The 26,963-nt window shown below is 41.7% G+C and overlaps 1 protein-coding gene across 8 annotated transcripts; it reads right to left on the bottom strand.

The window, feature by feature from the left end:
* Positions 1-1,634: 1,634 nt before the first annotated feature.
* Pex5 (peroxisomal biogenesis factor 5) lies at positions 1,635-26,754 on the bottom strand. Of its 8 annotated transcripts, none has more exons than XM_046424154.2 (16): positions 26,634-26,754; positions 24,877-25,039; positions 24,532-24,567; positions 24,086-24,218; positions 23,740-23,871; positions 16,994-17,099; positions 16,386-16,476; positions 15,877-15,987; positions 15,526-15,618; positions 15,040-15,159; positions 5,289-5,432; positions 5,032-5,102; positions 4,401-4,613; positions 3,926-4,091; positions 3,239-3,396; positions 1,635-3,072 (listed from the first exon to the last, which is right to left on the bottom strand). In XM_046424154.2, exons 2-16 carry the CDS (start codon positions 25,021-25,023, stop codon positions 2,871-2,873), a joined length of 1,923 nt encoding a protein of 640 aa, XP_046280110.1. In that variant the 5' UTR covers positions 25,024-25,039; positions 26,634-26,754; the 3' UTR covers positions 1,635-2,870. The 8 variants fall into 8 exon arrangements, with proteins under 8 accessions (XP_046280110.1, XP_046280107.1, XP_046280109.1 ...); XM_046424151.2 differs by lacking the exon at positions 26,634-26,754 and adding an exon at positions 25,708-25,836; XM_046424153.2 differs by lacking the exon at positions 26,634-26,754 and adding an exon at positions 25,718-25,834.
* Between the last annotated feature and the right edge of the window lie 209 nt (positions 26,755-26,963).

Here is a 26,963-nt window from a genome sequence, read left to right as displayed (position 1 = left end):
AAATTCAGAAAATGTGGAAACTATCAAGAAGTATGATGAAGCAGGAGAAAAATCACTCAAACTCTTCATACTTTTAGCATATTGGGGTTCTATTTCCAATGAATTTTTTTCTTGAGATAATCAGTAAGCAATTTGCTAATGCTTTTTCTCCCAATATACGTTTAGCATTTGTTGTCATAAAAAAATTGTTTCATAAATATAATTAGCTAAATATTTCACTGACTGGATAATTTATAGAACCAGTTCTCCTTTAGACATTTTTTTTTTTCTGTTCTGACACGGTTATGGACATTTGTTTGTATTTTAATTCTTCCTCAAAATGGATGCCCATGCCGGGCACAATGGCACACACCTATAATCCCGCGGCTGGGGAGGCTGAGGCAAGAGGTTTTTGAATTCAAAGCCAGCCCCAGCAAAAGCAAGGCACTAAGCAACTTAGTTAGACCCTGTCTCTAAATAAGATTCAAAATAGGGCTGAGGATGTGGTCAGTGGTTGAGTGCATCTGAGTTCAATCCTCGGTATTCAAAAAAAAAAAAAAAAAGATGGATGTCCATGGGGAGTGACATGGACCAAATTATATTGTTATACTATGTGCATGTATGAATATGTAACAACAAATTCCATCGATAGATATAACTATAATAATGCACCAATAAAAAATGTGGAAACAAAGGGCTGGGGTTGTGGCTCAGCGGCAGAGCGTTAACCTAGCATATTCGAGGCCCTGGGTTTAATCTTCAGCACCACATAAAAATAAAATAAAGGTACTGTGTCCAACTACAACTAAAAAATAAAATATAAGAAAAAAAATTATTAAAAAAAAAAAAGAGCCGGGCACAGTGGCACATGCCCGTAATCCCAGCAGCTTAGGAGGCTGAGGCAGGATTGTGAGTTCAAACCAGCCTCAGCAAAAAACAAGGCGCAAGGCAACTCAGTAAGACCCTGTCTCTAAATAAAATACAAAACTGGGCTGGGGATGTAGCTCAGTGGTTGAATGCCCCCGAGTTCAATTCCGGTACCCCAAAACAAAAAAAAAGATAAGATGCCCATACAGATATGGCTCTTGATATAGTTCCTGGTAAGTCCAGGTAGAACCAGATGAAAACCTTTAGACCTAAGCACTGAAAAAAAAAAAAAAGATTAAAATCCTTTCACATAATTCACCAAAACAACTGAACGATCATACAACACCATATTTTCCTTTGTAATAGTAACACAACTGTAGAAATCCATGACTGTGGGCTGGGGATGTGGCTCAAGTGGTAGCGCGCTCCCTGTCATGCGTGCGGCCCGGGTTCGATCCTCAGCACCACATACAAACAAAGATGTTGTGTCCACCAATAACTAACTAAATAAATAAATATTTAAAAAAAAAAAAAAAAGAAATCCATGACTGTTAAATATCCATCTCTCCTGCTAACCCATACACCCCATACACACAGTGGTCTGGGCTAAAGTCATCTTCTCCACACTCCCAAGCAGATACTAGGTGATCAATAACACTGCAGAGGTGGATAGGTAATCAGTATACCAATGAGAATTTGGAAGATAAAGAGAGAAAAATTGTTGCATACCAATCCTCCAAACACCAACCCAACTCCTGCCACCACAGCTTCATATCCAACAGCAGAACTCATACTCACATTAGTTTTATTTATTTTTCATACAAATATTTTACAGTTTTTTAAATCATTTATACATATCCATACAAAGAAAAATAAATTTCAGGATGGAACCTTGGGACCATGGTAGTTTAAAAAAAAAATCTCTCTGATCATTAGCTACTAAAAACAAGGCAAGAGGCTTAGCAGTCGTTTCTGGAGGTTAGTGCGTCTCTCCAAGCAGGGGAACAGATGAGAAGCATCCAAGCTGCTCCCTCAGCTCCCCTCAATCTTCATCTTGTAGAGGTGATATGGGGGAAAGGGATTTTATAACACTCACCCCTAGAAACATTTCAAGAAGTATAGCAAAGGCTTATGGTAACACTGAACCCCCTCTTTACTAGGAATTTGGCAAGACTGCAATTTCCAAATCAACTTTCTACAAGAGTTAGCTCAACTCCTACTCACAAATCTTTCTAAGAAGAGGAACTGCTGCATTCACCACACCCCTCTATCCTTCCACCAAAGACCCCAGGACAGAGCCCCTAATCTGTTCCTACATAGTCCCCTCCAAGCCCCCCACACACATAAGCTTTCCTTCTTCTCCACACCCAAAGACTTTCTGACCCTAGCTGTTCCTGTTCCATAGAGTACTAGCATTACTGCATCAGCATGGCACTCACAAGGAATCCAAGCTCACAGCCAGGGAGGTCCAAGAATGACAAAACCATCAGCACCCTACCAAAACTCAGCTCTGCAGCGCTAAACAGACATTTTAATCAAACAGGCTGGCTTCCAACACAGCCCATCCCAGACAGAGCCACCGTTAGAGATGCAGAGCAGAAGAGCCTCCTACACACAACTGCCTAAGGAAGCAAGCGGGACTATTACCAATTCCAAGTAAAAGAACAGACATTACAATGTGGTAGACCCTATCAGAAATGGCAGTTGATAACAACAGTTACCCTATATCCTTGGGTCCTACCGAAAAAGCAGCACCAAGAAAGGGTGTGATGAACAGAGAGAGATCTGTAGCTGGACATAAAGCCCTTGAATTACCAAGGGACTCCGACAACAGCTCCTTTCCCTACAATTATGTAGGACCTAGAGAACAAGACTGTCCACTCCTACACTAAAGCAGCTCCTGAGAGGCCATACCGCTTGTGGTCATCAGCCCACCCCCTTGGTAGGCCCACTGTGGGAGAGGGAGTCACATCCAGAGCAGAGACCCCTCCAAGCAGACACTCACAGGGCAGCCCATCCCACTGTCACTGGGGCAGGCCAAACATAGTTAGGAGGGCAGATAGATCCCGGGCATCAGCCGCCCCGTAGGCGTCACTCTGGCCTAACATAGACAGAGCCAAACGCAGGGTGCTCCAGATGTTTTCTGACATGGCGCCCCCCTCACCCCTAGGGCCCCGGCTCTTCCTCTGCATGTTCAAGGCCTCCAGAAAGTGTTCCACAGCCTCCCTGTAGGGAAAAGGAGAAATAGCAGCTGGTGAGCAGAACAATGGAAGGAAACAGAGGAGGTGACAGGGAGGAAGATAATTGGGGTTATTTAGTCAAGTGACAGGATCAGAGAACAAGGAGCTAGGGAGAACAGTGCACCTGCTCATGATACAACAGGCAGACTCACCGGTGAGCCCCAAGGTTAATGCAGCTTATGCCCAGGTTGTAACGAGACCGGATGTAGCCAGGCTGTAGCTCCAGGGCCCTGCGGTATGCAGCCACTGCTTCTTCACTCTGGTTTCCATTGGCCAGGGTGGCTCCCAGTTTATTCCACAGCAAGTAGTCCTGGGATAGGGATGGAGAAGGGCTGGGAACATGAGCTAGGCTTAGATCAAATTCTGCCCATTCCTCCCCCTGCTTCACTACTCTGTTCAGCTAATGGGTTTTACTAACCCACTCTATCTTCTCAGTGGTCACAATGTAACCCTCTTACCCCATGCAAACTCCCCAGGGTCCAGAAGACCCTGTCTTCCTGCCCTTCTTTTCCTAGCCCTTGCAAGGAAAACACTGGAATGAAATATCCTGTGCAGGTCTGGAGTTGTAGCTCAGTGATAGTGTACTTGCCTAGCACATGTGAGGAACTAGGTTCAATCCTCAGCACTACATAAAAATAAATATTTATTTATGAATATATTATTTATAAAAATAAATATTGTATCTGTACAACTAAAATATATATAATAAAGTAAAATGTACATATAAAAAAATATATATATATACACATATACATATATGTATTTATATATCCTGTGCACAGTGATTCTTCAACAAGGTACAAAGTTAAGTCCCATTTCCATTCCTTCCTAAAACTCACATTGGGACGAACACTGAGGGCAGCTGTGAAACAGTCCACGGCCTTGTCATACTCCCCACTCAGGTTGAAGAGGACTCCTAAGCCACACTGCACATCGGGGTCGATGGAGGTAGGGTCCAGGCGTACAGCTGCCAAGAAGAGCTCTTTTACTTCAAGAAACAGGGAGCTGGGTAAGGAGGGGAAAAACACCAAAAAGTAGGTAAACAGATACATCTACATTCCTACTTCTCAAATCCTTAAGAAGTCAATCATATCCCCAAGATTGATCAACATATCATCCATCCCTCCTACTTCCAAATTCAAATTTAGAAACCTGTTTTTCTGTTCCACCCCTGTACTGCATAGTAGAATGCAGACCTCCTTCCAAGTTTCCCATCCCACTCAATAGATCTCAATCTATCCTAACTTCCAAAATCAAGGTCACACACCCACAGGGACTCTACCATGCCTCATCCCAGGAACCCCTCACACTCACTCAGACAACAGAGATCCCAAGACACGCTTGCTGGGGCCCAGTCCTGCCCCACCAGTCCCTTCTTCACCAGGTGCCACCAGATGGGCATAGGCCGGTGTGTAGCGCAGCCAGTCTCGCAGGGTTTCACAGGCCTGTCGCTGCAAGGACTCATTGGTGAAGCTCACAGCCAGCGCCATGAGTGCTGTCCGGTTATCTGGCTTTAGCTCCAGACACCTGTTTGGGCAGGGATAAGCAGACACATCATCTACAGTGACGCTGGCACCATGAGCTCCCAGGGGTCAAAGCCAAGCTTTGCAATACAATCATGCTGGCCTCAACCTTTCCCACCCTCTCAAATTAATACAGAAAAGAATCCTTTGATATCTGAGTTAATAACAAAATTTCAGACCCAAGAAGTAGGGAAAGTTTTAGCTGCCAAGGAACCAACTAGGTTCCCACAGATAAAACCAAAAACTGACAAAAGAGTAGAACCAGTTCTCTCCCACTCATTCCAAACCTCAGAGTTTCGTCATGAGACAACACGAGTGTTAATGGCCAGAAAGAAGTCAAAGATCTGGTTCTGGGTTCTCACCAATCTAAAGACTATTGCAGAGCCCTAGAAAACCTAGTCCTCATCTTTTAGCATACTCACCTCCGCAACGCACTGATGGCTAAAAGTTCTTGCTCGTTCTCTGCCTGAGTAGTACCCAGATACTGCCAAGCCTAGAGAGAAGTTGACAGATCCCATCATCTTTGTAGTCTTTCCATCCTCCCTTCCTCAGACCTCCCCCACTCACCATCTCTCATCACCCAAACCTAGACCCCAACCCAGACCTGATCCATCTGCACCACCATCTTTGGGGTCTCTCTCAAAACTGGAGGGAGCAGTCAGAACAATGAGTAACTCACTTCCATATGCTTAGGATCCTGCTGCACAGCAGCCTCAAAAAGCAGCACAGCATTTGGCAGGTCCCCCTCCTGAAGCCGCCGTAGTCCTTCTTCAAAAGGCTGAGGGTGATCACGCAGGGGATTCTCCTCCTCAAATTGGTATCCCTACAAGGAGGAATGTAAGTGAGAAGTTGTCCAAAAGGGAACCACCACAATCAGAGCAGCAGGGACAGGAAGAGAACAAACAAGACAGAGGTAGTAGAGAACCACCACAATCAGAGCAGCAGGGACAGGAAGAGAACAAACAAGACAGAGGTAGTAGAGAAGTTAAGTTATCTGTATTAACTGATGGCAAATTCTCTGTATTATAAAGATCATCTATAACTAAGTAAAATCACTCAGTATAAGATTCATGCTGCCGGGCTGGGGTTGTGGCTCAGGGTAGAGCTCTTGCCTAGCATGTGTGTGAGGCACTGGGTTCAATTCTCAGCACCACATATAAATAAAGGTCCATTAACAACTAAAAAATATTAAAAAAAAAAAAGATTCATGCTGCCTTCTCCTATTTATAATGACTAAAAAGGTAGGACAGTCTACCAACTCTGATCCATGCTGGGCAATTCATAGATGTGCATTTCCATATCTTTGACTTCTTACCACTGGACAGAAGGCATTTCTTTCTGTATGTGTGTTTGTGTGTTACTAGGGATTGAACCCAGGGACACCCTACCACTGAACTACATCCTCAGACCCTTTTTTTTCTGAGACAGGGTCTCACTAAATTGTCCAAGGAGGCCTCAAATTTGCAATCTTCCTGCTCAGCCACCTCAGGAGCTGGGATAAAAGCCTGTGCCACTGCACCCAGCTTGTCAACTAGCAATTTATGTAAGTGGGGTAGTTTTAAGATTAGATGAAAAGTCACTAGCAAGACATATGACTTGAGACAAGCAAATAAAATGCTCCTATTTGGGAAGTAAATACTTACCATTACAAAACAGCATACAGAATGAAAACAAGAAGCAAAATACCAGACAGAGCCTTTTTAAACATAGATTAAAACATAATATAGTTAAGGACAAATTAGGATGAAACTGTACATAATAAAGACATGAGGCCGTTTCATTATTTTTTTGTGATTTTGGTGAAGTATTTCAGCAAAGTTCGAAACTATTCTAAGTCTTCAGTGACAAGTCATTTGTCACAACGGAAAACTGAATATTTACAACAGGTGGTTCATGAAGTGAGATTACACTGTAGGAGATGGATCTGAGGTAAAGTATAATAATGTTGAAATAGTTTTTGGGAAATAGATTTCGGGAAATTTTTGTACAATATTAAAAACTCAAAAGGCAGAATAGGACCCAAGTTCAGGGATTAGTAAAGAGTCCAGCTATGTTCTAGTAAAACTTTATTTATGGACAATGAATTTTGAACTTTATTTTTTATGTATCACCAAATATTACTCTTCTTTTAAATTTTTTTCAACCATTTAAAAATGTTGAAACCATTCTCAGTGAACCATAATAACAACAGGTGGCATGTGGATTTATTCCATAGTTTGCCAACCTCCACCCTAGACTACCAGAATTCAATAAAATAAATCCTTTATATTCAAACCTTAACCACCATCCATCATCAATCTATGCTTTAAGCTACTCTTGGGGAAAGAGATTATGGTCATCTATGTTGTAATTTCCTAATGAATGTAATTTCTACCTCTCAAAGCTACTAAGAGCATCAAATGAGTATATTCACCAAAGCTGTAACAAAAGCTTAATATACTATTTATAAATAATATTATCCTCATTGTTCTAGATATTTCCTTGAGATATAATGGCTTGTTTGTGCGACAGCCAGGAGTGATCTGAATACTATTCATGTGTCTTCAGTAGACAATAAGACAAATCAATGCCAGAATCTTTCAACTGCAGTATTCTCTAAGTTTCCCCTGATCTTTGCTATCTATCCTCCCTGAAGGCTCATCAATTGCTATTCAAAGAAGAATTTTTCGGCGCCGGCAAGGTAGACGGAACTGTGACCACCCACAGAACAGGCCCAGCAGCCTGCTGAGGGGCAGAGCCGCCCCCTACCCCACCCCACCCCACCCCCGCGCCTACCAGGTAGGCAGAACTGTGACCACCAACAGAAAAGGCCCAGTGGCCCACGGAGGGGCAGAGCTGCCAACCACTCCTGCAAGGTAGGCGGACCTGCGACCCACCGGCAGAACAGGAGCAGCGGCCTGCTGAGAGGCAGAGCCGCCCCCACCTCCCGCGCCTGCAAGGTAGGCGGAACTGTGACCACCAACAGAACAGGCCAGACATGCAACTGACAAACAGAACAGGCCCAGTGGCCTGAGGAAGGGTAGAGCTGCCCCCCCCCCCGCACCTGCAAGGTAGGCGGACCTGCGACCCACCGGCAGAACAGCCCCAGAGGCCTGCAGAGGGGCAGTGCCGATGCCTGCACCTGCAAAGTAGGCAGAACTGCGACCACCGACAGAACAAGCCTAGCGGCCCGCAGAGGGACAGAGCCGCCGCCCGCGCCTGCAAGGTAGGCGGACCTGCTACCAACCAGCAGAACAGGCCCAGCGGCCTGCCGGCGTGGGAGGCACATTGCCCCAATTGGAGGAGGGGCAGAGCCGCCGCCCGCGCCTGCGAGGGAGACTTTGCAACTATACAAGACCAATATAAATATATAGGGGGAAAATTCAATAGCACAAAGTTTCACCAAGCAGAAAGAAACGCGAACAGTATGAAGAGACAAGGAAAGAAAGGACCACAAGCAATGCAGGTCAACTCAACGTTAGAAGAGGTAATAGCTGCAGCAGATGGAATGTCAGATAAAGAATTCAGGATACACATGCTTCAGATGATCTGGAGTCTCAAGGAAGACATCAGACAGCAAAATCAGACAATGAAAGATCACTTCAACAATGAATTACATAAACAAATCCAAGAACCAAAAGATCAACTATACAGGGAGATAGAGGTTATAAAAAACAAACAAACAGAAATCCTAGAAATGCAGGAAGCAATAAACCAACTTAAAAACTCAATTGAGAATACTACCAGCAGAGTAGAACACTTAGAAGATAGAACATCAGACAATGAAGATAAAGTATTTCAACTTGAAAAGAACATAGACAGCTCAGCAAGACTGTTAAGAAACCATGAGCAGAACATCCAAGAAATATGGGATAACATCAAGAGACCAAATTTAAGAGTCATTGGGATACAGGAAGGGACAGAGTTTCAAACCAAAGCAATGAGCAATCTATTCAATGAAATAATACGAGAAAACTTCCCAGACTTGAAGAATGAGACAGAATCCCAAATCCTAGAAGCCTACAGGACGCCGAATGAGCAAAATCATAAGAGATCCACACCTAGACACATTATAATGAAGATGCCCAACATACAGAATAAGGAGAGAATTTTAAAAGCTACAAGAGAAAGGAAGCAGATTACATTTAGGGGTAAGCCAATCAGGATAACAGCTGATCTTTCAACACAGACTCTGAAAGCTAGAAGATCCTGGAATAACATATTTCAAACACTGAAAGAAAATGGGTTCCAACCAAGAATTGTGTATCCAGCGAAATTAAGCTTCAGGATGGAAGATGAAATTAAAACCTTCCACGATAAACAAAAGTTAAAAGAATTTGCAGCTAGAAAACCATCTCTTCAAAACATCCTCGGCAAAACATTACAGGAGGAGGAAATGGAAAATAACAATGAAAACCAACAGTGGGAGGTAGGACAGTAAAGGGGGGAAAATAATCAAAGAGGAAAACAAACCATGTTTAGTAACAGAAATAAACAAATATGGCTGGAAGAACAACCCATATCTCAATAATAACCCTAAATGTTAATGGCTTAAACTCACCAATTAAGAGACACAGGCTAGTAGAATGGATCACAAAACAAGACCCAACAATATACTGCCTACAGGAGACGCATTTGATAGGAAAAGACATACATAGGCTGAAGGTGAGAGGTTGGGAAAAATCATATCACTCATATGGACCTCGGAAACAAGCAGGTGTGTCCATACTCATATCAAATAAAATAGATTTCAAGCCAAAGTTAATCAAAAGGGATAAAGAGGGACACTACATACTGCTCAAGGGAACCATACACCAACAAGACATAACAATCATAAATATATATGCCCCAAACAATGGTGCAGCTATGTTCATCAAACAAACTCTTCTCAAGTTCAAGAGTCTAATAGACCACCATACAATAATCATGGGAGACTTCAACACACCTCTCTTACCAATGGACAGATCTTCCAAACAAAAGTTGAATAAGGAAACTATAGAACTCAATAACACAATTAATAACCTAGACTTAATTGACAAATATAGAATATACTACCCAACATCAAGCAGTTACACTTTTTTCTCAGCAGCACAAGGATCCTTCTCAAAAATAGATCACATATTATGTCACAGGGCAACTCTTAGACAATACAAAGGAGTAGAGATAATACCATGCATCTTATCTGATCATAATGGAATGAAACTGAAAATCAACGATAAAAGAAGGAAGGAAAAAGCATACATCACTTGGAGAATGAACAATAGGTTACTGAATGATCAATGGGTTATAGAAGACATCAAGGAGGAAATTAAAAAATTCTTAGAGATAAATGAAAACACAGACACAACATATCGGAATCTATGGGACACATTGAAAGTAGTTCTAAGAGGAAAATTCATTGCGTGGAGTTCATTCCTTAAAAAAAGAAAAAACCAACAAATAAATGATCTCATACTTCATCTCAAAATCCTAGAAAAAGAAGAGCAAAACAACAGCAAAAGAAGTAGAAGGCAAGAAATAATTAAAATCAGAGCTGAAATTAATGAAATCGAAACAAAAGAAACAATTGAAAAAATTGACAAAACTAAAAGTTGGTTCTTTGAAAAAATAAACAAAATCGACAGACCCTTAGCCATGCTAGCAAAGAGAAGAAGAGAGAGAACTCAAATTACTAGCATACGGGATGAAAAAGGCAATATCACAACAGACACTTCAGAAATACAGAAGATAATCAAAAATTATTTTGAATCCTTATACTCCAATAAATTAGAAGATAGTGAAGGCATCGATAAATTTCTTAAGTCATATGATCTGCCCAGATTGAGTCAGGAAGATATAGACAACCTAAACAGACCAATATCAATTGAGGAAATAGAAGAAACCATCAAAAGACTACCAACTAAGAAAAGCCCAGGACCGGATGGGTATACAGCAGAGTTTTACAAAACCTTTAAAGAGGAACTAATACCAATACTTTTCAAGCTACTTCAGGAAATAGAAAAAGAGGGAGAACTTCCAAATTCATTCCACGAGGCCAACATCACCCTGATACCTAAACCAGACAAAGACACTTCAAAGAAAGAAAACTACAGACCAATATCTCTAATGAACCTAGATGCAAAAATCCTCAATAAAATTCTGGCCACTCGGATACAAAAACTTATCAAAAAAATTGTGCACCATGATCAAGTAGGATTCATCCCTGGGATGCAAGGCTGGTTCAATATACGGAAATCAATAAATGTTATTCACCACATCAATAGACTTAAAAATAAGAACCATATGATCATCTCGATAGATGCGGAAAAAGCATTCGACAAAGTACAGCATCCCTTTATGTTCAAAACTCTAGAAAAACTAGGGATAACAGGAACATACCTCAATATTGTAAAAGCAATCTATGCTAAGCCTCAGGCTAGCATCATTCTGAATGGAGAAAAATTGAAGGCATTCCCTCTAAAATCTGGAACAAGACAGGGATGCCCTCTCTCACCACTTCTGTTCAACATAGTTCTCGAAACACTGGCCAGAGCAATTAGACAGACGAAAGAAATTAAAGGCATAAAAATAGGAAAAGAAGAACTTAAATTATCACTATTTGCTGATGACATGATTCTATACCTAGCAGACCCAAAAGGCTCTACAAAGAAACTATTAGAGCTAATAAATGAATTCAGCAAAGTGGCAGGATATAAAATCAACACGCATAAATCAAAGGCATTCCTGTATATCAGCGACAAATCCTCTGAAATGGAAATGAGGACAACCACTCCATTCACAATATCTTCAAAAAAAATAAAATACTTGGGAATCAACCTAACAAAAGAGGTGAAAGACTTATACAATGAAAACTACAGAACCCTAAAGAGAGAAATAGAAGAAGATCTTAGAAGATGGAAAAATATACCCTGTTCATGGATAGGCAGAACTAACATCATCAAAATGGCGATATTACCAAAAGTCCTCTATAGGTTTAATGCAATGCCAATCAAAATCCCAACGGCATTTCTTGTAGAAATAGAGAAAGCAATCATGAAATTCATATGGAAAAATAAAAGACCCAGAATAGCAAAAACAATGCTAAGCAGGAAGTGTGAATCAGGCGGTATAGCGATACCAGACTTCAAACTATACTACAGAGCAATAGTAACAAAAACAGCATGGTACTGGTACCAAAACAGGCGGGTGGACCAATGGTACAGAATAGAGGACACAGAAACCAATCCACAAAACTACAACTACCTTATATTTGATAAAGGTGCTAAAAGCATGCAATGGAGGAAGGATAGCATCTTCAACAAATGGTGCTGGGAAAACTGGAAATCCATATGCAACAAAATGAAACTGAATCCCTTTCTCTCGCCATGCACAAAAGTGAATTCAAAATGGATCAAGGAGCTTGATATCAAATCAGAGACACGCCGTCTGATAGAAGAAAAAGTTGGCTACGATCTACATACTGTGGGGTCGGGCTCCAAATTCCTCAATAGGACACCCATAGCACAAAAGTTAATAACTAGAATCAACAAATGGGACTTACTCAAACTAAAAAGTTTTTTCTCAGCAAAAGAAACAATAAGAGAGGTAAATAGGGAGCCTACATCCTGGGAACAAATCTTTACTCCTCACACTTCAGATAGAGCCCTAATATCCAGAGTATACAAAGAACTCAAAAATTTAGACAATAAGATAACAAACAACCCAATCAACAAATGGGCCAAGGACCTGAACAGACACTTCTCAGAGGAGGACATACAATCAATCAACAAGTACATGAAAAAATGCTCGCCATCTCTAGCAGTCAGAGAAATGCAAATCAAAACCACCCTAAGATACCATCTCACTCCAGTAAGATTGGCAGCCATTATGAAGTCAAACAACAACAAGTGATGGCGAGGATGTGGGGAAAAGGGTACACTTGTACATTGCTGGTGGGACTGCAAATTGGTGCAGCCAATTTGGAAAGCAGTATGGAGATTTCTTGGAAAGCTGGGAATGGAACCACCATTTGACCCAGCTATTCCCCTTCTCGGTCTATTCCCTAAAGACCTAAAAAGAGCATGCTACAGGGACACTGCTACATCGATGTTCATAGCAGCACAATTCACAATAGCAAGACTGTGGAACCAACCTAGATGCCCTTCAATAGACGAATGGATAAAAAAAATGTGGCATTTATACACAATGGAGTATTACTCTGCATTAAAAAATGACAAAATCATAGAATTTACAGGGAAATGGATGGCATTAGAACAGATTATGCTAAGTGAAGCTAGCCAATCCCTAAAAAAAAAATGCCAAATGTCTTCTTTGATATAAGGAGAGTAACTAAGAACAAAGTAGGGTCGAAGAGCATGAGAAGAAGATTAACATTAAACAGGGATGAGAGGTGGGAGGGAAAGGGAGAGAGAAGGGAAACTGCATGGAAATGGAAGGAGACCCTCAGGGTTATACAAAAGTACATACAAGAGGAAGTGAGGGGAAAGGGAAAAATAATACAAGGGGGAGAAATGAATGACAGTAGAGGGGGCAGAGAGAGAAGAGGGGAGGGGGGGATAGTAGAGGATAGGAATGGCAGCAGAACACAACAGACACTAGTATGGCAATATGTAAATCAATGGATGTGTAACTGATGTGATTCTGCAATCTGTATATGGGGTAAAAATGGGAGCTCATAACCCACTTGAATCAAAGGGTGAAATATGATACATCAAGAACTATGTAATGTTTTGAATAACCAACAATTAAAAAAAAAAAAAAAAAAGAAGAATTTTTCAAAATTAGAATGTCTGCATAGATGGAAAAAGAATACTCTAAAGGAAACCATAACAATCTGCAGAATGCAGAATAAGTCTAGCATCACTTTATATATATAGCATCACTTTATATCCTAAATAATATATATAAATATATCCAAGCCAATCGTTATGCTATGTCTCATTCACTATCTGGTCTCTTCCAAAATCTCCTAAGATCATTCTACAGAAATACAAATAGAGTACCTCCCATCACAGAAACTTCTCTCACATGGCAGCAGTCTATTTAATCCATACTTGAGCAAGTACTTGTTAAGTTACCTCTGAAAATTTAAGGGTTGTCAAAAAAAAAAAAAAGTACATTCAAAGAGACCTAGAAATTTATTTGACAATCAAAAGATCCACTTTTTAAAAAAAGTATTATTGACATATAATTCAATATCCACTAGATTAAAGCCAAATAGAATCTGAATTGTTCACTAGTTTAAAAAAAAAAAGCATAACATTTTTTTGTGTGGAACATTAATGCAAATGTTTCTAATCCTAATTTTGCAATATTTCAACATATCAATAATATTAAAAGGGTTCAAGAATTTTATCTACAATATGTAACTTACCTCTTAAAATTAATAAAAGTATTATCTATAGGTATATCTTTCTATTCTCCCTTATCAGAATTCTATAGGAGGAACTCATATTATGGTAAAAGAAGTAAAATCTCCTTTATAATATTCCCCCAGAATACTTTTCAGAAAAGCCAAGATCATGTTGTAAAAATAAGCAAAATCATATCTTTCCTAGGACTAAATTATTCACCGGCTCTTAAATCCTTACCTTTTTTAAGTTACTCTAAATTTCATTCTCCCTGTCTTTGTACAGTTCCCTTAAGTCAACATCTGCCTCTACCACTCTGCTTTGTATCTCAGGCTCTGGTTCTAGCCCCAGAATCCTTCCCCAATCATATATGAGCTAAGAAAAGGAATCACTCAGTTCCTTTTTGCCTTTTTTCAAAACCAAGCAATTCTTTCCTTTCCACCCTATGCTTCAACACAAGAGTTTAATTATTAGTCACACTCCCCAACACAGATTGTTTTTACAGTGAGACTGCTCAAGTAACATGCTTCTAGGTCAACAGCACATGCATGCTCTATGCAAAATTCAATAATCTTTCACCACTGACTACTGGGAAATTTTTCTATTATTTAAGTTATTTAATATAATTCTTTGAAACCCTAAATTGGGGCAACTGATTGGTTAACTATGTAAAGAGATTAGAACTTAAGTTGAACTTGTGCAGTAAAAAAAGAGATTTATTAAGGTGTAGAGGCAGAGGGACAGTCTATCAACTACTGCTTCCTACCAAAGAAGTTAACCATCTTTTATCAATTCTTCCCAGTTCAATATCCAAACCAGAGTAACTTCATCTGTGTTCATGTACAAACCACCTTCATAAGTATTACATCACTGTACTGTCGTTATTTGACATAAGTAGCCTCATTAACCTCTGTATTACAATAATAAAGTATATATTCAATTGCTGAAGGAACATAGGGACAAAGATATGATTCACACTGCTTTTCATGGAAAGTGGTTTCAAGAAAATTCATCTAATGTGAACAGTCTTCAAATTCAGGGTAAAGGAAAAATCACTAAAGAAGGAATTTCTGGAACCTGGAAAACTAGGAGTCCCCCTACCTTATCATATGAAGCAGATGTAAGATCATCATAGTCAGAGAGCCAGGGGTGAGCCTCAGCATCCCGTTTTGCCATCTCCTCCAACTCTGCCTGCAACTTGTCCCAGAAATCGACATCAGACTGTAAGGAAGGGAAGGCAAGTAGAGAAAGGAGATCCTTCATAACCACCCTGCCCCACCCTCAGTTTCACAGAGAATGCACTCCCTAAGGCCACAGGTCTTAAATTTCAATTTGTTAAGGACTCCTCGGATGAGGTTTTTTAAAAGCAGATTCCCAGATCCTATCCCCAGATTCCAATGCAGTGGTCTGCAGTGGTGTCCAGAAGTCTCAGTTTTGAAAAGGAGCCACACCACTGCTACACAATTCTCTCACAGACAATCCAGATACATTATGAAATACAGCATTCATCACCTTTGATGTTAATAACCCATTCTCCAAAGGAATAGGTGCTCTCAGAGTGCCCAATCTTGCACCATCTGCTCTTACCTCTATAGCCGACTTAGCTCGTTCAAATTCCATGTCAAGTGCAGATGTGTTTACTGGTCTTGTGAACTGATCAACCCAGGCCTCTGAGGTACCCTGTGACAAAGAAAGATGGTCAATACTATCACCAACTTTCTAACCACTAAAACAGACTATAAACCCACTAAACACCACCAGCCTGGACATGCTGAGAAGAGCATTCTCAGAATCTCACTCCCACCCACTCAGGACCTGAAAGCTACCAAGACAAGCTGGCAATAAAATCCCTTCCCCATCTGGGATCAATGAACACTGAACCAAGGCCTGGGGCACCAGCTGACTCTCAAGCGGGACTGAGAAGTGACAATGTCCTACCTGCTGCTGAATAAACTCTGCTGCCCACTGTTCTGCCTGAGCTCGGCCCGACCCTGCAACGGACTCCAGGGACACCTGCCCCTCGCCAATCTGCCGCACGAATTTCAGGAACTGGGGCACAGAGACACATATAGGCACCTTGGGAGAGGACTTCCAGGTGTGCACTCAACCATGCCCAGAAAAACCTGTGCTTGCCCCTCCCCCTGACCATCTCTAGCTATAGACAAGATATGCTAAAGGCCCTGGAAAAAGCAAAGAGAAGAAAGGGATCCCTGCCTCTAAAGATTTAAGAACATACCAGATAAGACAGAAGGTTGGTGGGCAAGGAAATGAGGGAAAGATGTTGGAAGGAATAAGCAGGATCCTAAGTCTCCATTCTCCAGAGAGGAAGGAATGGACAACTAGGACCTCATCTACTTTTCCTTAAAGTTAAGTTGGGTAAGAGAAATAAGACTCTTGCCTTCCAAGACCAGCTTTGCTAAGCTCAGCAGCAATGGGATGTGGCTCACCTCAGAATTAGCCAATTTGGGGTCATCCACCTTGGCCACAAAGTCACTAGCTGTGTGCTGCAGATCCTCCTCAGGATGATATTCATCATACCTGAAATAGATAAGGAAATCCCATTTTACCATCCAATCAACCACCACCTTCCCCATGCTATTCCCCAATCCCAGCCCGTGGTAAGTACAGTACCTACAGGAGAAAAACAGAGGGTGACACTATTGCACTCTCTAGTTGAGGAGCTACCATCTCCAATTTACATTAAAGAAGGACATTTGGGCAGGAGCAGTTCAGCACTAGCTACATCTTTTTACCTTTCCCTACCTCAACTATGCAAAGAGAAGGAATAGAGAGAAAGTAGCAAGCTCAAAATTAAAAAGGGAACAAAGTACATAAGGTAAAGTTATGAACTTCTGGTAGGATAGGTAGAATTCTTGCCTATAATTGAATACCAATTTGCAAGGCCAGTAATACAAGTGGAAACATTAATGAATAAAGTAGAAAAAAAGAGGCCTGCCTGTAAGTTGGTTTGAGAATGCAGATGGAGGAGGTTGGGGGAGGCGGGAAAACTGTTCAATGTTGTATTCCGTTCACAACAACCCAGAAAGCAACTCACCAGCGATCAGTGGTGGCCGTTCCCTCAGGCTCTCCCAGCCACAACTTCTCCTCAGACTGCTCCAGATATTCCTCAGCCCAGCGGGCAGGGGACACAGACAAGGGGTCTGCAAGAAGCAGAGTTGGGGAAATAACCCAGGATTCAGGGTGGGATCAGGGAAAGGGAAATAATGCATACACTCAGCTGATTCTCTTAACCAGGCCAACATAGACAAAACCCTGCTGACTCCCTCAGAGACTTTTAGTCAAAAGAAAATACTACCAAATCTTCAACATTTTCAATAACCAGTCCAAAGGGGCCTGGGATAGAAGTTTACCAAGAATTAGGTACAGGAAACCAAATAAGCAGGCTCAGGAAAGGATTAAGAAACAAACTCTTTTTCTTGAAGTCCATAAGACCTCAATAAGAAATAGCAAGCACCAGAGCTTCCACCTTCCTCACAGGAGTCATGAGGACCAGTAAGGAGCTAAAGGAGAAGAGTTCCAAACCTCTCTCTCTACCAGAGTCACACCACCCCCACAAAAGGCAGCTCATTTCACCATAACATACCTACTAAGGGAATGTGAACAGCAGAAAAATAGGCTAGAATGAGAGACGCATGGATCTGCTGGGATGACACATGGGATGGTGACTTTTCACTTTGTGTGTGTGTGTGTGTTGCTAGAGATTGAACCCAGGGCCTTGTGCATGCAAGGCAAGCCCTCTACCAACTGACTATATCCCCAGCCCAACTTTTTACTTTTTAATTGAAAGGTTAACATATAATCATCAAGGTACAGAATAGGTGCCAATAAGCATACAGCTCAATTAATTTACACATATGAATACATTGCACTCATGACCCAAAGCAAGTTTACAGCTCCCTGAGATTCCCTCATGCTCCCAATCCCAGAGGTAAACACTAACTTTTGTCACTTCCAATTCATTTTAAAAGACCATGTTTTTCAGTCTAATTCTAGAAATTATCTTAGAAGCTTAAGTGACAAAGGGCACTGCTACAACATCAAAACAAACATTACCAAGGCAACAAACTGAATCAGAGTAGAGTGCTGAACTGTTTCTCAACCTCCAGGACTTTGTCCTACCATCCCAGGACAAGAAAAAAAAAGCAGTGGAACAGATTAGGTTTCCTAAAGAATAAGGAAACAGAGAGAGAAGGCATGAGGATGGAATGCTCTTTCTTCCCTTCAGCTCTGCGTCCGCATCTTTAAAAAAATCAGACACAGAAAAGATCATCTGGTCTGTCTCTAACATAAAGATTTGACAGTCACTGCTTTTAACACTGAAAAGGCAGATTTGTCCTTGCAGTAGTAAGGTAAAACAAAACCTTCCATTTCATTTTAACTGAGACTTTGCCTGAATAATTTCAATGATCTCAAAATCTGAGAAAGTAATGTCAAAAACCTAAAAAAAAAAAAAAAAAAAAAACAAGTCCCAGAATACATATTCATGATCATAAGTAAGTAGTATATAACTAATACAATAAAAATACAGTAAGTAACAGACTTTTGGCCATAGACTCTGTCTCTTAATTTCAAGGACTCTCAACAATCCTTCTCTTTTTTAGTTCCTACAAGCAACATTTTTCTTTCCTTTGCCCCAAATACAGAGCTCAAGTATGGAGACTGAAAAGGAAATGCTTCATACCAACAGACTTTATAACACATCCCAGTTCCTTAGTCCTAAAATTTGGTTGAAAAATAACTATTCCTTCCTCTTCCTCTCATGTTCCCTCTTACTCACAAGTGTTTCTACAAAAGCATATTCTGGCTACAAGTGCTCCTCAAATTCACAGTAACTTTTTTGTGAAATGCCCTTCTCAATGACCAGAAGCAACTGAAAAAATGTAAAGCACCTGAACTTCACAACAGACATGAGGCAGATTTTTTTAAAAAATCGCAAAGGTGAGAAAAGTCATCCTCAAATTGCTATAATTTGATATTTGGTCATATATATTTGCCACATATATATGACCTGCTCCAAAAAAAGAATCAAATAAAATAATCAAAAGAATAATGCTTGACCTTCACAATCTTGGTTAAGAAATTCTTACAGAAAATCACATCCATTTGAATATGTCTGAAATTGAAGCAACTAAGGCTGAAGGAGGGAAAGAGACTGTCCTAGGTCACATACATTAGTAGAGTTAGAAGCCATGAATGACCTAAATATCCAATTCATAATGTTCACCTCATATAATTTTTCACTATGTATTCATTCTGTCTAGGCACATCTATTCCAAACTTGAAAATCAAAAACTCAGAACTTCCTACCCTTAGCAAAGACAGCTTCTTTGTTTGATAATAGCACTATCGAAAAAATGCAGGTTCTAGTCAGCTTATCCACATTCAATCCCAATTCCACCCACCACTTATTCACTGTATATCTGAGAAAAAGTTACTAAATTCTCTAAGTTTCTGTTTCCTTATCTATAAAATAGGGATAATAATAAATACTTCACAGAGGTTTCTGTTTAGACCAAAGTACATAGTAACAAATGTTTCAGCTACTATCATTATTATCTATTCATGGCAAACCCATATAAAAATTAGAAAACATTGCAGTGAGACTGTTATTCCCTTTTTTTTTTTTTCTTTTTTTTTTTTTTACCTGTCCAAGATTTTATTAGCAGGATCTTAGCGGCCAGTTGCAGAAGTGAAGGGAGGAGAGAGAGAGAGAGAGGGAGGGAGGGAGGGAGGGAGGGGGAGAGAGGAGAGGAGGGAGAGAGAGGAGAGGGGTAAGAGAGAGGAGAGGGGGGAGAGAGAGGAGAGGGGGAGAGAGAGGAGGGGGGAAGAGAGAGGAGGGGGGAAGAGAGAGGAGGGGGGGAAGAGAGAGGAGAGGGGGGGAGAGAGAGGAAAGGGGGGAGAGAGAGTAAGAGTAAGAGGGTAAGAGCCTATTCCTTTTTTTTTCTACAGCCTCTTCCTCCTCCAACCAGAGAAGGTTTGTTGCCAATCATCTATTGCTATTCCTTAGTCCTACAATTTGGTTGAAAAATAACTAATCCTTCCTCTTCCTCTCATGTTCCCTCTTATGCCCATGGCATTTTCCTGTAAGTGCAGATTTATATCTCACAATTATTCTATGAACTTCATATACCATGCCAATTGGGTCTTAAATTCAAGAACCCTGAAATGTGTTTTATCTCAAGATCTCAGTGAGACAGAATTATGTAGCCAGAAAATTTAGGAGAGGTGGAATTCCATCAGGAATTTAAACTGAGGTTCACATGGTGATTAAATACTTCTGCATCTTGATTTTTACCTTAAGTTAAAATGTGAGTTATAGACAGAAACTGGTGAAGTCTAATAAACCCTGTGAATTACACCAAAGGCAATTCCCTGGTTTTGATGTTGTATGTAACTAAAGATTGTGCAAAATATTACCACTGGGGGAAACTAGGTAAAGGATACACAGAACTTTCATGCACTTTTTTTTTTTTTTTTTTTTTGCAACTTCCAGTGAAACCATAATTATTTCCATATTTAAAAATAAAATAAAAAAGAAATTGGGTCCAGGATTGCGGCTCAGTGGTAGAGTAATTGCTTAACATGTATGAGGCACTGGGTTCAATCCCAGGCATCACATTAAAAAAATAAATAAAATAAAGGTATTATGTCCATCTACCACTAAAAAAAATATTTTAAAAAAAAGAAAGAAATTGAGCTTAATAAATCCAATTTTAGAATCTCAATAATGAGGATTTTTAAATAGTAAGAATTTACAGTATATCCTTTGCTTGTTTCAAAATCTACTTACCCATAAAGCAACAGTTAACCTCTACCACTGCTTTAATATCAGTCACAAATGCAATAAAAGATAAAAAAAAAAAAATTATTAAGAGTCGGGGTTATAGCTCAATAATAAAGTGCTTGCCTAGCATGCATGAGGCACTGGGTTCAATCGTCAGCACAACATGAAAATAAATAAAATAAAGGTATTGTGTCCATCTACAAATAAAAAACATATATATTAAAAATAAAGAAAGAAAATTAATTATTAGAAAATTAATTTCCTTCAGCTTCTTCTCCCAGATCTTTACTCATTTATTCACTACCAAAGGCCTACTTCATGGAAAGCAAAATACTACTACACTAAGCCACTTTTATGAAGGCAGACTTCAGAAAGCTCAACTTCCCCTCCCAGGTTCCCATGTCCACGCCTCTGTGAAGCAGGCAGAGTTCCAAAAAAACATACAAAATAGAAGAGATCTCCAAAGAGGGTTTAACAGGTGAGACAGGTCCAACATGTTTTTCAAAGGTTGTTTTTCATTTATGAGTTAAGGAAGATTTCAGTGATTGCAAGCAATTCAGGTAATTGCAGCAAAAAATTTAATCAATCTCAACACTCATCATAATAATGATTATTTTTCCTGAGTCACTGAAAACCACCAATGCCCACACATATAATAAAAGTTTCTGTGTGTTAAAAGACAGCATGCTGGGGCTGGGGTTGTGTCTCAGTGGTAGAGTGCTCATCTAATATGTGTGAGGCACTGGGTTCAATCCTTAGCACCATATAAACATAAATAAATAAAAGTATTGTGTCCATCTACAATTAAAAAATATTTTTAAAAAGACAGCATGCTAAGTCTAAGGTGTGTCTAAAAACCTGAAAGTTTCTGACAGAAGGTCTTTGTCAAAGCTCAGATTTTAACAATTCCACAAGGAACAGTCTCATTTTTAGCGGAACAGTTATCAAAAGTATGGAGCCTAAAGTCAAACAGACATGAGTTTGAATATTATCTGTTACTGAATGGTTTTAGACAAAGTATTTACCCTTCCTGAATCTCAGTTTCCTCATCTAAAAAGGTGAGCTTTATTGTTACATTTTGGGGTTCTTTTTTTTTTTTGGGGGGGGGGTACCAGGGATTGAACTCGGGAGCACTCAATCACTGAGCCACATCCCCAGCCCTATTTTGTATTTTATTTAGAGACAAGGTCTCACTGAGTTGCTCAGGGCCTCACCGTTCCTGAGGCTAGCTTTGAATTCGTATCCTCCTGTCTCAGCCTCCTGAACCGCCGGGATTAAGGGCATGTGCCACCATGTCTGGCTATTCTTGATTTCTTAAAGCAAAAAAAGGGCAGTGCTTTTCTCTATATAAACAATCAGGAAGAAGAAAGCTGAAAAGACAGTCCTTCTCCCTGTCCCTAATCAGACTGGGAGATGAACCAATCCTAAGGGATACAATGAGCAATAGATGCTTTCAGAGAGGAAATTGGAGTGAGACCCTGAAGCCAGTAGCCAAGCAAGAATAAAGAAAGTAAATTGCAGGCCTGGGACCAGGCACAGTGGCACAGGCATGTAATCCCAGCAACTCAGGAGGCTGAGGCAAGAGGATCTCAAGTTTGAAACCAGCCTCAGTAGCTTTACAAGGACCTCAATAATTTAGCAAAACCTTATCTAAACACTAATTTAAAAATAAAAAAAAAAGGAGGGGGCTGGGCATGTAACTCAGTGGTAAAGCACCCCTGGGTTCAATCCCTAGTACCAAAAAAATAAATACATGAACTGTAGGCCTGACAGGAGAGTTTAACAGTTGAACCCATAGGAACTAGAATCTGTCAAACCCTGAGTCAAATTCAACTCTACCACTTACAAAGTTGTATGTCCTTGAGCAAGTTACTTTACCTCTAAACCTCAGTTTTCTTATCTATAAAATATGATTAAAAACAGTAACTAGAACTTGGGGTTCTCATGGGGTTAGATAATGCATTCCAAACACTTAAAAAACAAAGCCTAGAACACTGAAAGTAAATATTAGCTATTATTACAATTTTTACATCAAGGAATGGTCTTTGTCCTTCAAGACCACGTACAGTCCACCTATCAGTGTCCATAAGGGAGTAGCTCTAGGCCCCCTCTGTCCCACAAAATCTGCAAATGTTCCTCTCTCAAAATAAAATGGCATAGAATTTGCATAAAACCTATTCACATCCCATATACTTTAAATCATCTCTAGATTATTATAATGCCTAATGTAACATAAATGCTATGTAAATCATTGTTATACTATTATACTGTTGAGGGAACAATGATAAGGGAAAAAAGTCTGTAGTCTATACTTTTTTTTTGGTACCAGGTATTAAACTGGTCACTTAACCAGCGAGCCACATCCCCAGACCTTTTTTTTTTATATTTTATTTTGAGACAGGTCTCACCGAGTTGCTGAAGCTGGCTCTGAACTCATGATCCTCCAGCCTCAGCCTCCCGAGCCACTGGGATTATGGCATGCTAAGCTGCGCCCAGCAACCAGATACAATTTTTTTTCCAAGATATTTTCAATCAGCAGTTGTCTGAAGCCAAGATGAGGAACCCACAGATAAAGAAGGCCTATTGTTCTTTGGGTCACTGAACTCCACAATCATACTTACAAAACCCCAGTTCTGTACATGATGACTTAACACCAGAATCCCAGGTGCTGTGGTGAGCATTTCTCTTCTCCTGGGCCATCCTTCCAATCTCCGACTCCTCTCCACTAAATTACAGTAATAAAGTTCTAGATAATAAAGAGGTAGGCCTAAAACCTCATTCTCTCTATATACAAAATTGCTTATCCAATTCAAAATCAGATCTCTATTCTAAGGGAAATCAGGTTCAATGTCTTGTAAAAATTAGTCAAGAAGCCAGAAAAGTCTTAAGCGGTCAAAATCACTGTATATCCTAAGCGGAATTAGGAAAATAGTATAGAATTTTAATTGCCCCATAAGTACTATTATAGATTTTTTTTTTCCCATGATAAGCCTCACCTGTAACTTCAGCGATAAATTCTTGGGACCAGTCAGTCTCATTATAATCCTGAGTTACATCCACAGCATCTCCTGCTGCAAGAAACTCCTGAGCCCAGTTCTCAGATAAGGCCAAGTCTGCCACACCAGGGGCTTAAAAGAAACAGAGAAGACTAAGAAATAGGGAAATTAATATATTTGTCAGCACAATGCTTAAGAAACCCTGAATGCACAGGAAAACACTGTTCCTTTTTCCTCTGAATCTCAATTCACTACATATGGAATACCCTTGGCCCTGCCTGCACGGAAAATAGTGATCTCCCCTCTCATCAGCCTGTCCACCTCTGTACCTTTCACTGGAACCCACCTCTCTGGGGAGCCTGGCGGAAATTTGACTGTTCAATCTCCTGCATCTCTGCCAGGAGGTCATCCATCTTGAAGGTCTGGGGGGCTCGGGAAACAAGTGGTGCATTCTGGTCCTGCAGGAATTCAGCCACCAACTGTCACAAGAGAGATGGTGAAATGAAACCTTGGGATCAGGAGGCCCCAGAAGAGACAGGGTCCACTAGATGTAGATACTGATGTCAGATACAAAGAAAGATAAACAGAAACTGGAGACACAAAGGGAGAAATTTTCATTCCACAGATTTGAAAACAAAGAATACCAAAAAAAAAAAAAAAAAAAAAAAAACACTACCAAGCAAATTTGGTCAGGAGAGTCCAAAGATTGAAATACGGATTAACTAAGTTTAAGGGTGAAAAACAACAATGGGCAAGAGAACAATGGGGCAGAAAAAGAACTGGTAAATTTACCTCATCTTCAGAGGCTACTCCTAAAGGCTTGGAGACCTAAGAAAAGAAAGAGAGGCAATAGGGTACAGTGATGAAGGCCACAAGCACACAAGCAAACATAAGAAAGCCAAATTCCAGCTCTCCCATTTATATGACCTAAGGACAAGTCAAAGCCTTTACCGAGCCTCAGTTTCTTCATCTATAAAATGGTTGCTTTCATCTAAAGATGCACAGTGCTTAGTACAGTGCTATTAAGTGGTAACTAGTATCACTTGCAACACAACAGAGAAAGAGGCTATTCTAAAGTATACAGTTAGACCCTCCATCCCAGCCCTACTGGAGAATTTCCACCACTGGAACACTCACCGTCTCAGAGGCTGGGGTTCCAGGAGGCCAGGGGCCAGGCCTCAATCCCTCCTGCCGAAGGGCCTTGTCCTGGGTGAAGTGGCCAGCCAGCTTCATGAGCGGGTTGGCACCCCCGCATTCAGCCTCCACCAGCTCCCGCATTGCCATGGTGACCGCCAGCTCTCTGATGGACAGAGTAGTATTGGAACTGAGGTCCCCAGGCCAGACCCTTCTCCAAACCACAACACAACAAGTTATCTAGAGGAAGTGGGCAGACATCTATCCCACATGGGCCAGGTGGCCCACTACTGGCCACCCTCCACCCCTGTGCCTTTTGCTGTGACCCCCCACCTCTGCCAGGAGTCCGAAGGGAGCCGGTACCCTACTGGCGCCCCCCTCAAAAGCCACCACCTTCAGCCTAGGCTTCTCCAGCAGCTTTCACCACAGCGATCTCAGGGGCAGGACAGGCCAACAGCCGCCCCCGACAAAGGGGCCTGGACACCGGAGGAATACGGGGGACGGCCTCATCAACCAGACTTGACTGAGACACTGGCTGGGCAGGGGAATGGAAACGCCGCCTGGCCGTAAACCCGGTCCCCCACACCCCTTTAGTCGGGTGAGTACTGCGGGGGGCCGTCCCTTCCCCCCCAAATCACCTGAGCCCCTCCCCCGCTGGGCCCGACCTCGGCCCACCCCTCCCGCGCTCCCGACCACCCCTCCCGCGCTCCCGACCACCCCATCACTGCCGCCGGCTCGCCACTCCAGCCCCGCCCCCTGGGATCTCAGAGGCCACCGCAGGGGAGAGGGGAGCCCCGGGACGCGTCCGCATGCCCCTCGGGGCCCAGCGCTCACCGCCGCGCACCTCGCTGCACGACCCGTGGGGGCACCTGGTGCGGGATAGGGGGAGGGGAAAGGGAAGGGGCGGGGCTCAGGCTTAAAGGGGCAGTGACCGCCGCTCAGCGGCCGAGGCCCAGCGGAAGCTGCCTGAGGGGCGGGGCCTTAGGACTGCGACAGCGTGACCGGAGGAGCCGTGAGTCTTAAAGGGATAGAGCTCTTTAAAGGGGAAGTCTTGTAGAATCGCTGTGGAAGCGCTCCAAAGGGACGCTAGGATTTGTATACTGGAAAACTCAAAACGAAATGGAGTTAAGAGGGTCTGAGGCTTTGGGGTAAAGACGAGGTTGCAGAATTCTGGGTTCAGTTTATCCTGCCTCTTCTCAGGGAGTACACTGTAACCGAAGTGGTTTTCTGCTTTTTCTGAGCATCAATTTCTTCCATTAAGTCTCCTCTAAATTCCCTTCTGACGGATCTTCCCAAGTCCAGGTTAAATACCCTAACACGCGGGATTCCGGGGATCTCTAACCTCCCAGGCTTGCTCCCCACCCCTTCCAATTTGCTCTCATAGGGCAGTGTAACAGTTTCCATGGAGATAGAGGCCTGTCCCCAATTTCTCAGCCACTTCTGCGTAATCGGGAAAATAGCTCTGGATGATGAAAAACTCTGGACCAAAATAGGGTCCAACGCATCCTCAGACCTCAAGCTGGTAGCGTATAGGAAAGATGCACAGTGAATCACTCCTCTCCCTTGCATCCTACCTCAACACTGGTCAAGGACATGATGGCCTTATTCGTGCTGCTCCAGACTGTAAAAGCAGCAACAAGAGGCAAGAAATACTTTTAATCACGGAATATGAGCCTGAGCCTCAGGCTCCACCATCTGCTAGAGAATCAGCTCGGGTGTCAAACCAGAAGGTCACTGGGAAACAAACCCTCATATCTCACCTGGGTCCAAAACCAAGGGAGTTTTGGTGTCATGAAGGAGGGAAGAAGAGGTTCAGAGTTGCTGGTGGATGACCTCCCAGAAAGGCAAAGTACCTCCCCGTCTGGGTTGCGCGAGAGGAGACAAGGAAACAGCAGATGGCGCCCTGAGGCAGGGCTGGCTGTCTTGTAGATTTCAAAGGTGGACGCCCTAGGGGCCGAAGAGGCGTGACTGTGTGAATTCATCCCTGCAAAGATGAAAGCTGCTCTCACACCTTAGGGAAACTGGGATTCTACGCAAGATAGAAGATTGTGCAACATTTCCGCTCTTCCTTATTTTTTTCGCCATCTTTT

Source organism: Marmota monax, unplaced genomic scaffold, assembly GCF_021218885.2.
Source record: "Marmota monax isolate L192 unplaced genomic scaffold, Marmota_monax_Labrador192_F-V1.1 WCK01_AAM20220418_F8-fsc00186, whole genome shotgun sequence".
Lineage (NCBI taxonomy): Eukaryota > Metazoa > Chordata > Mammalia > Rodentia > Sciuridae > Marmota > Marmota monax.
Note: the sequence above shows the minus strand (reverse complement) of the source record. Positions and strands in the feature narration are given on the sequence as shown.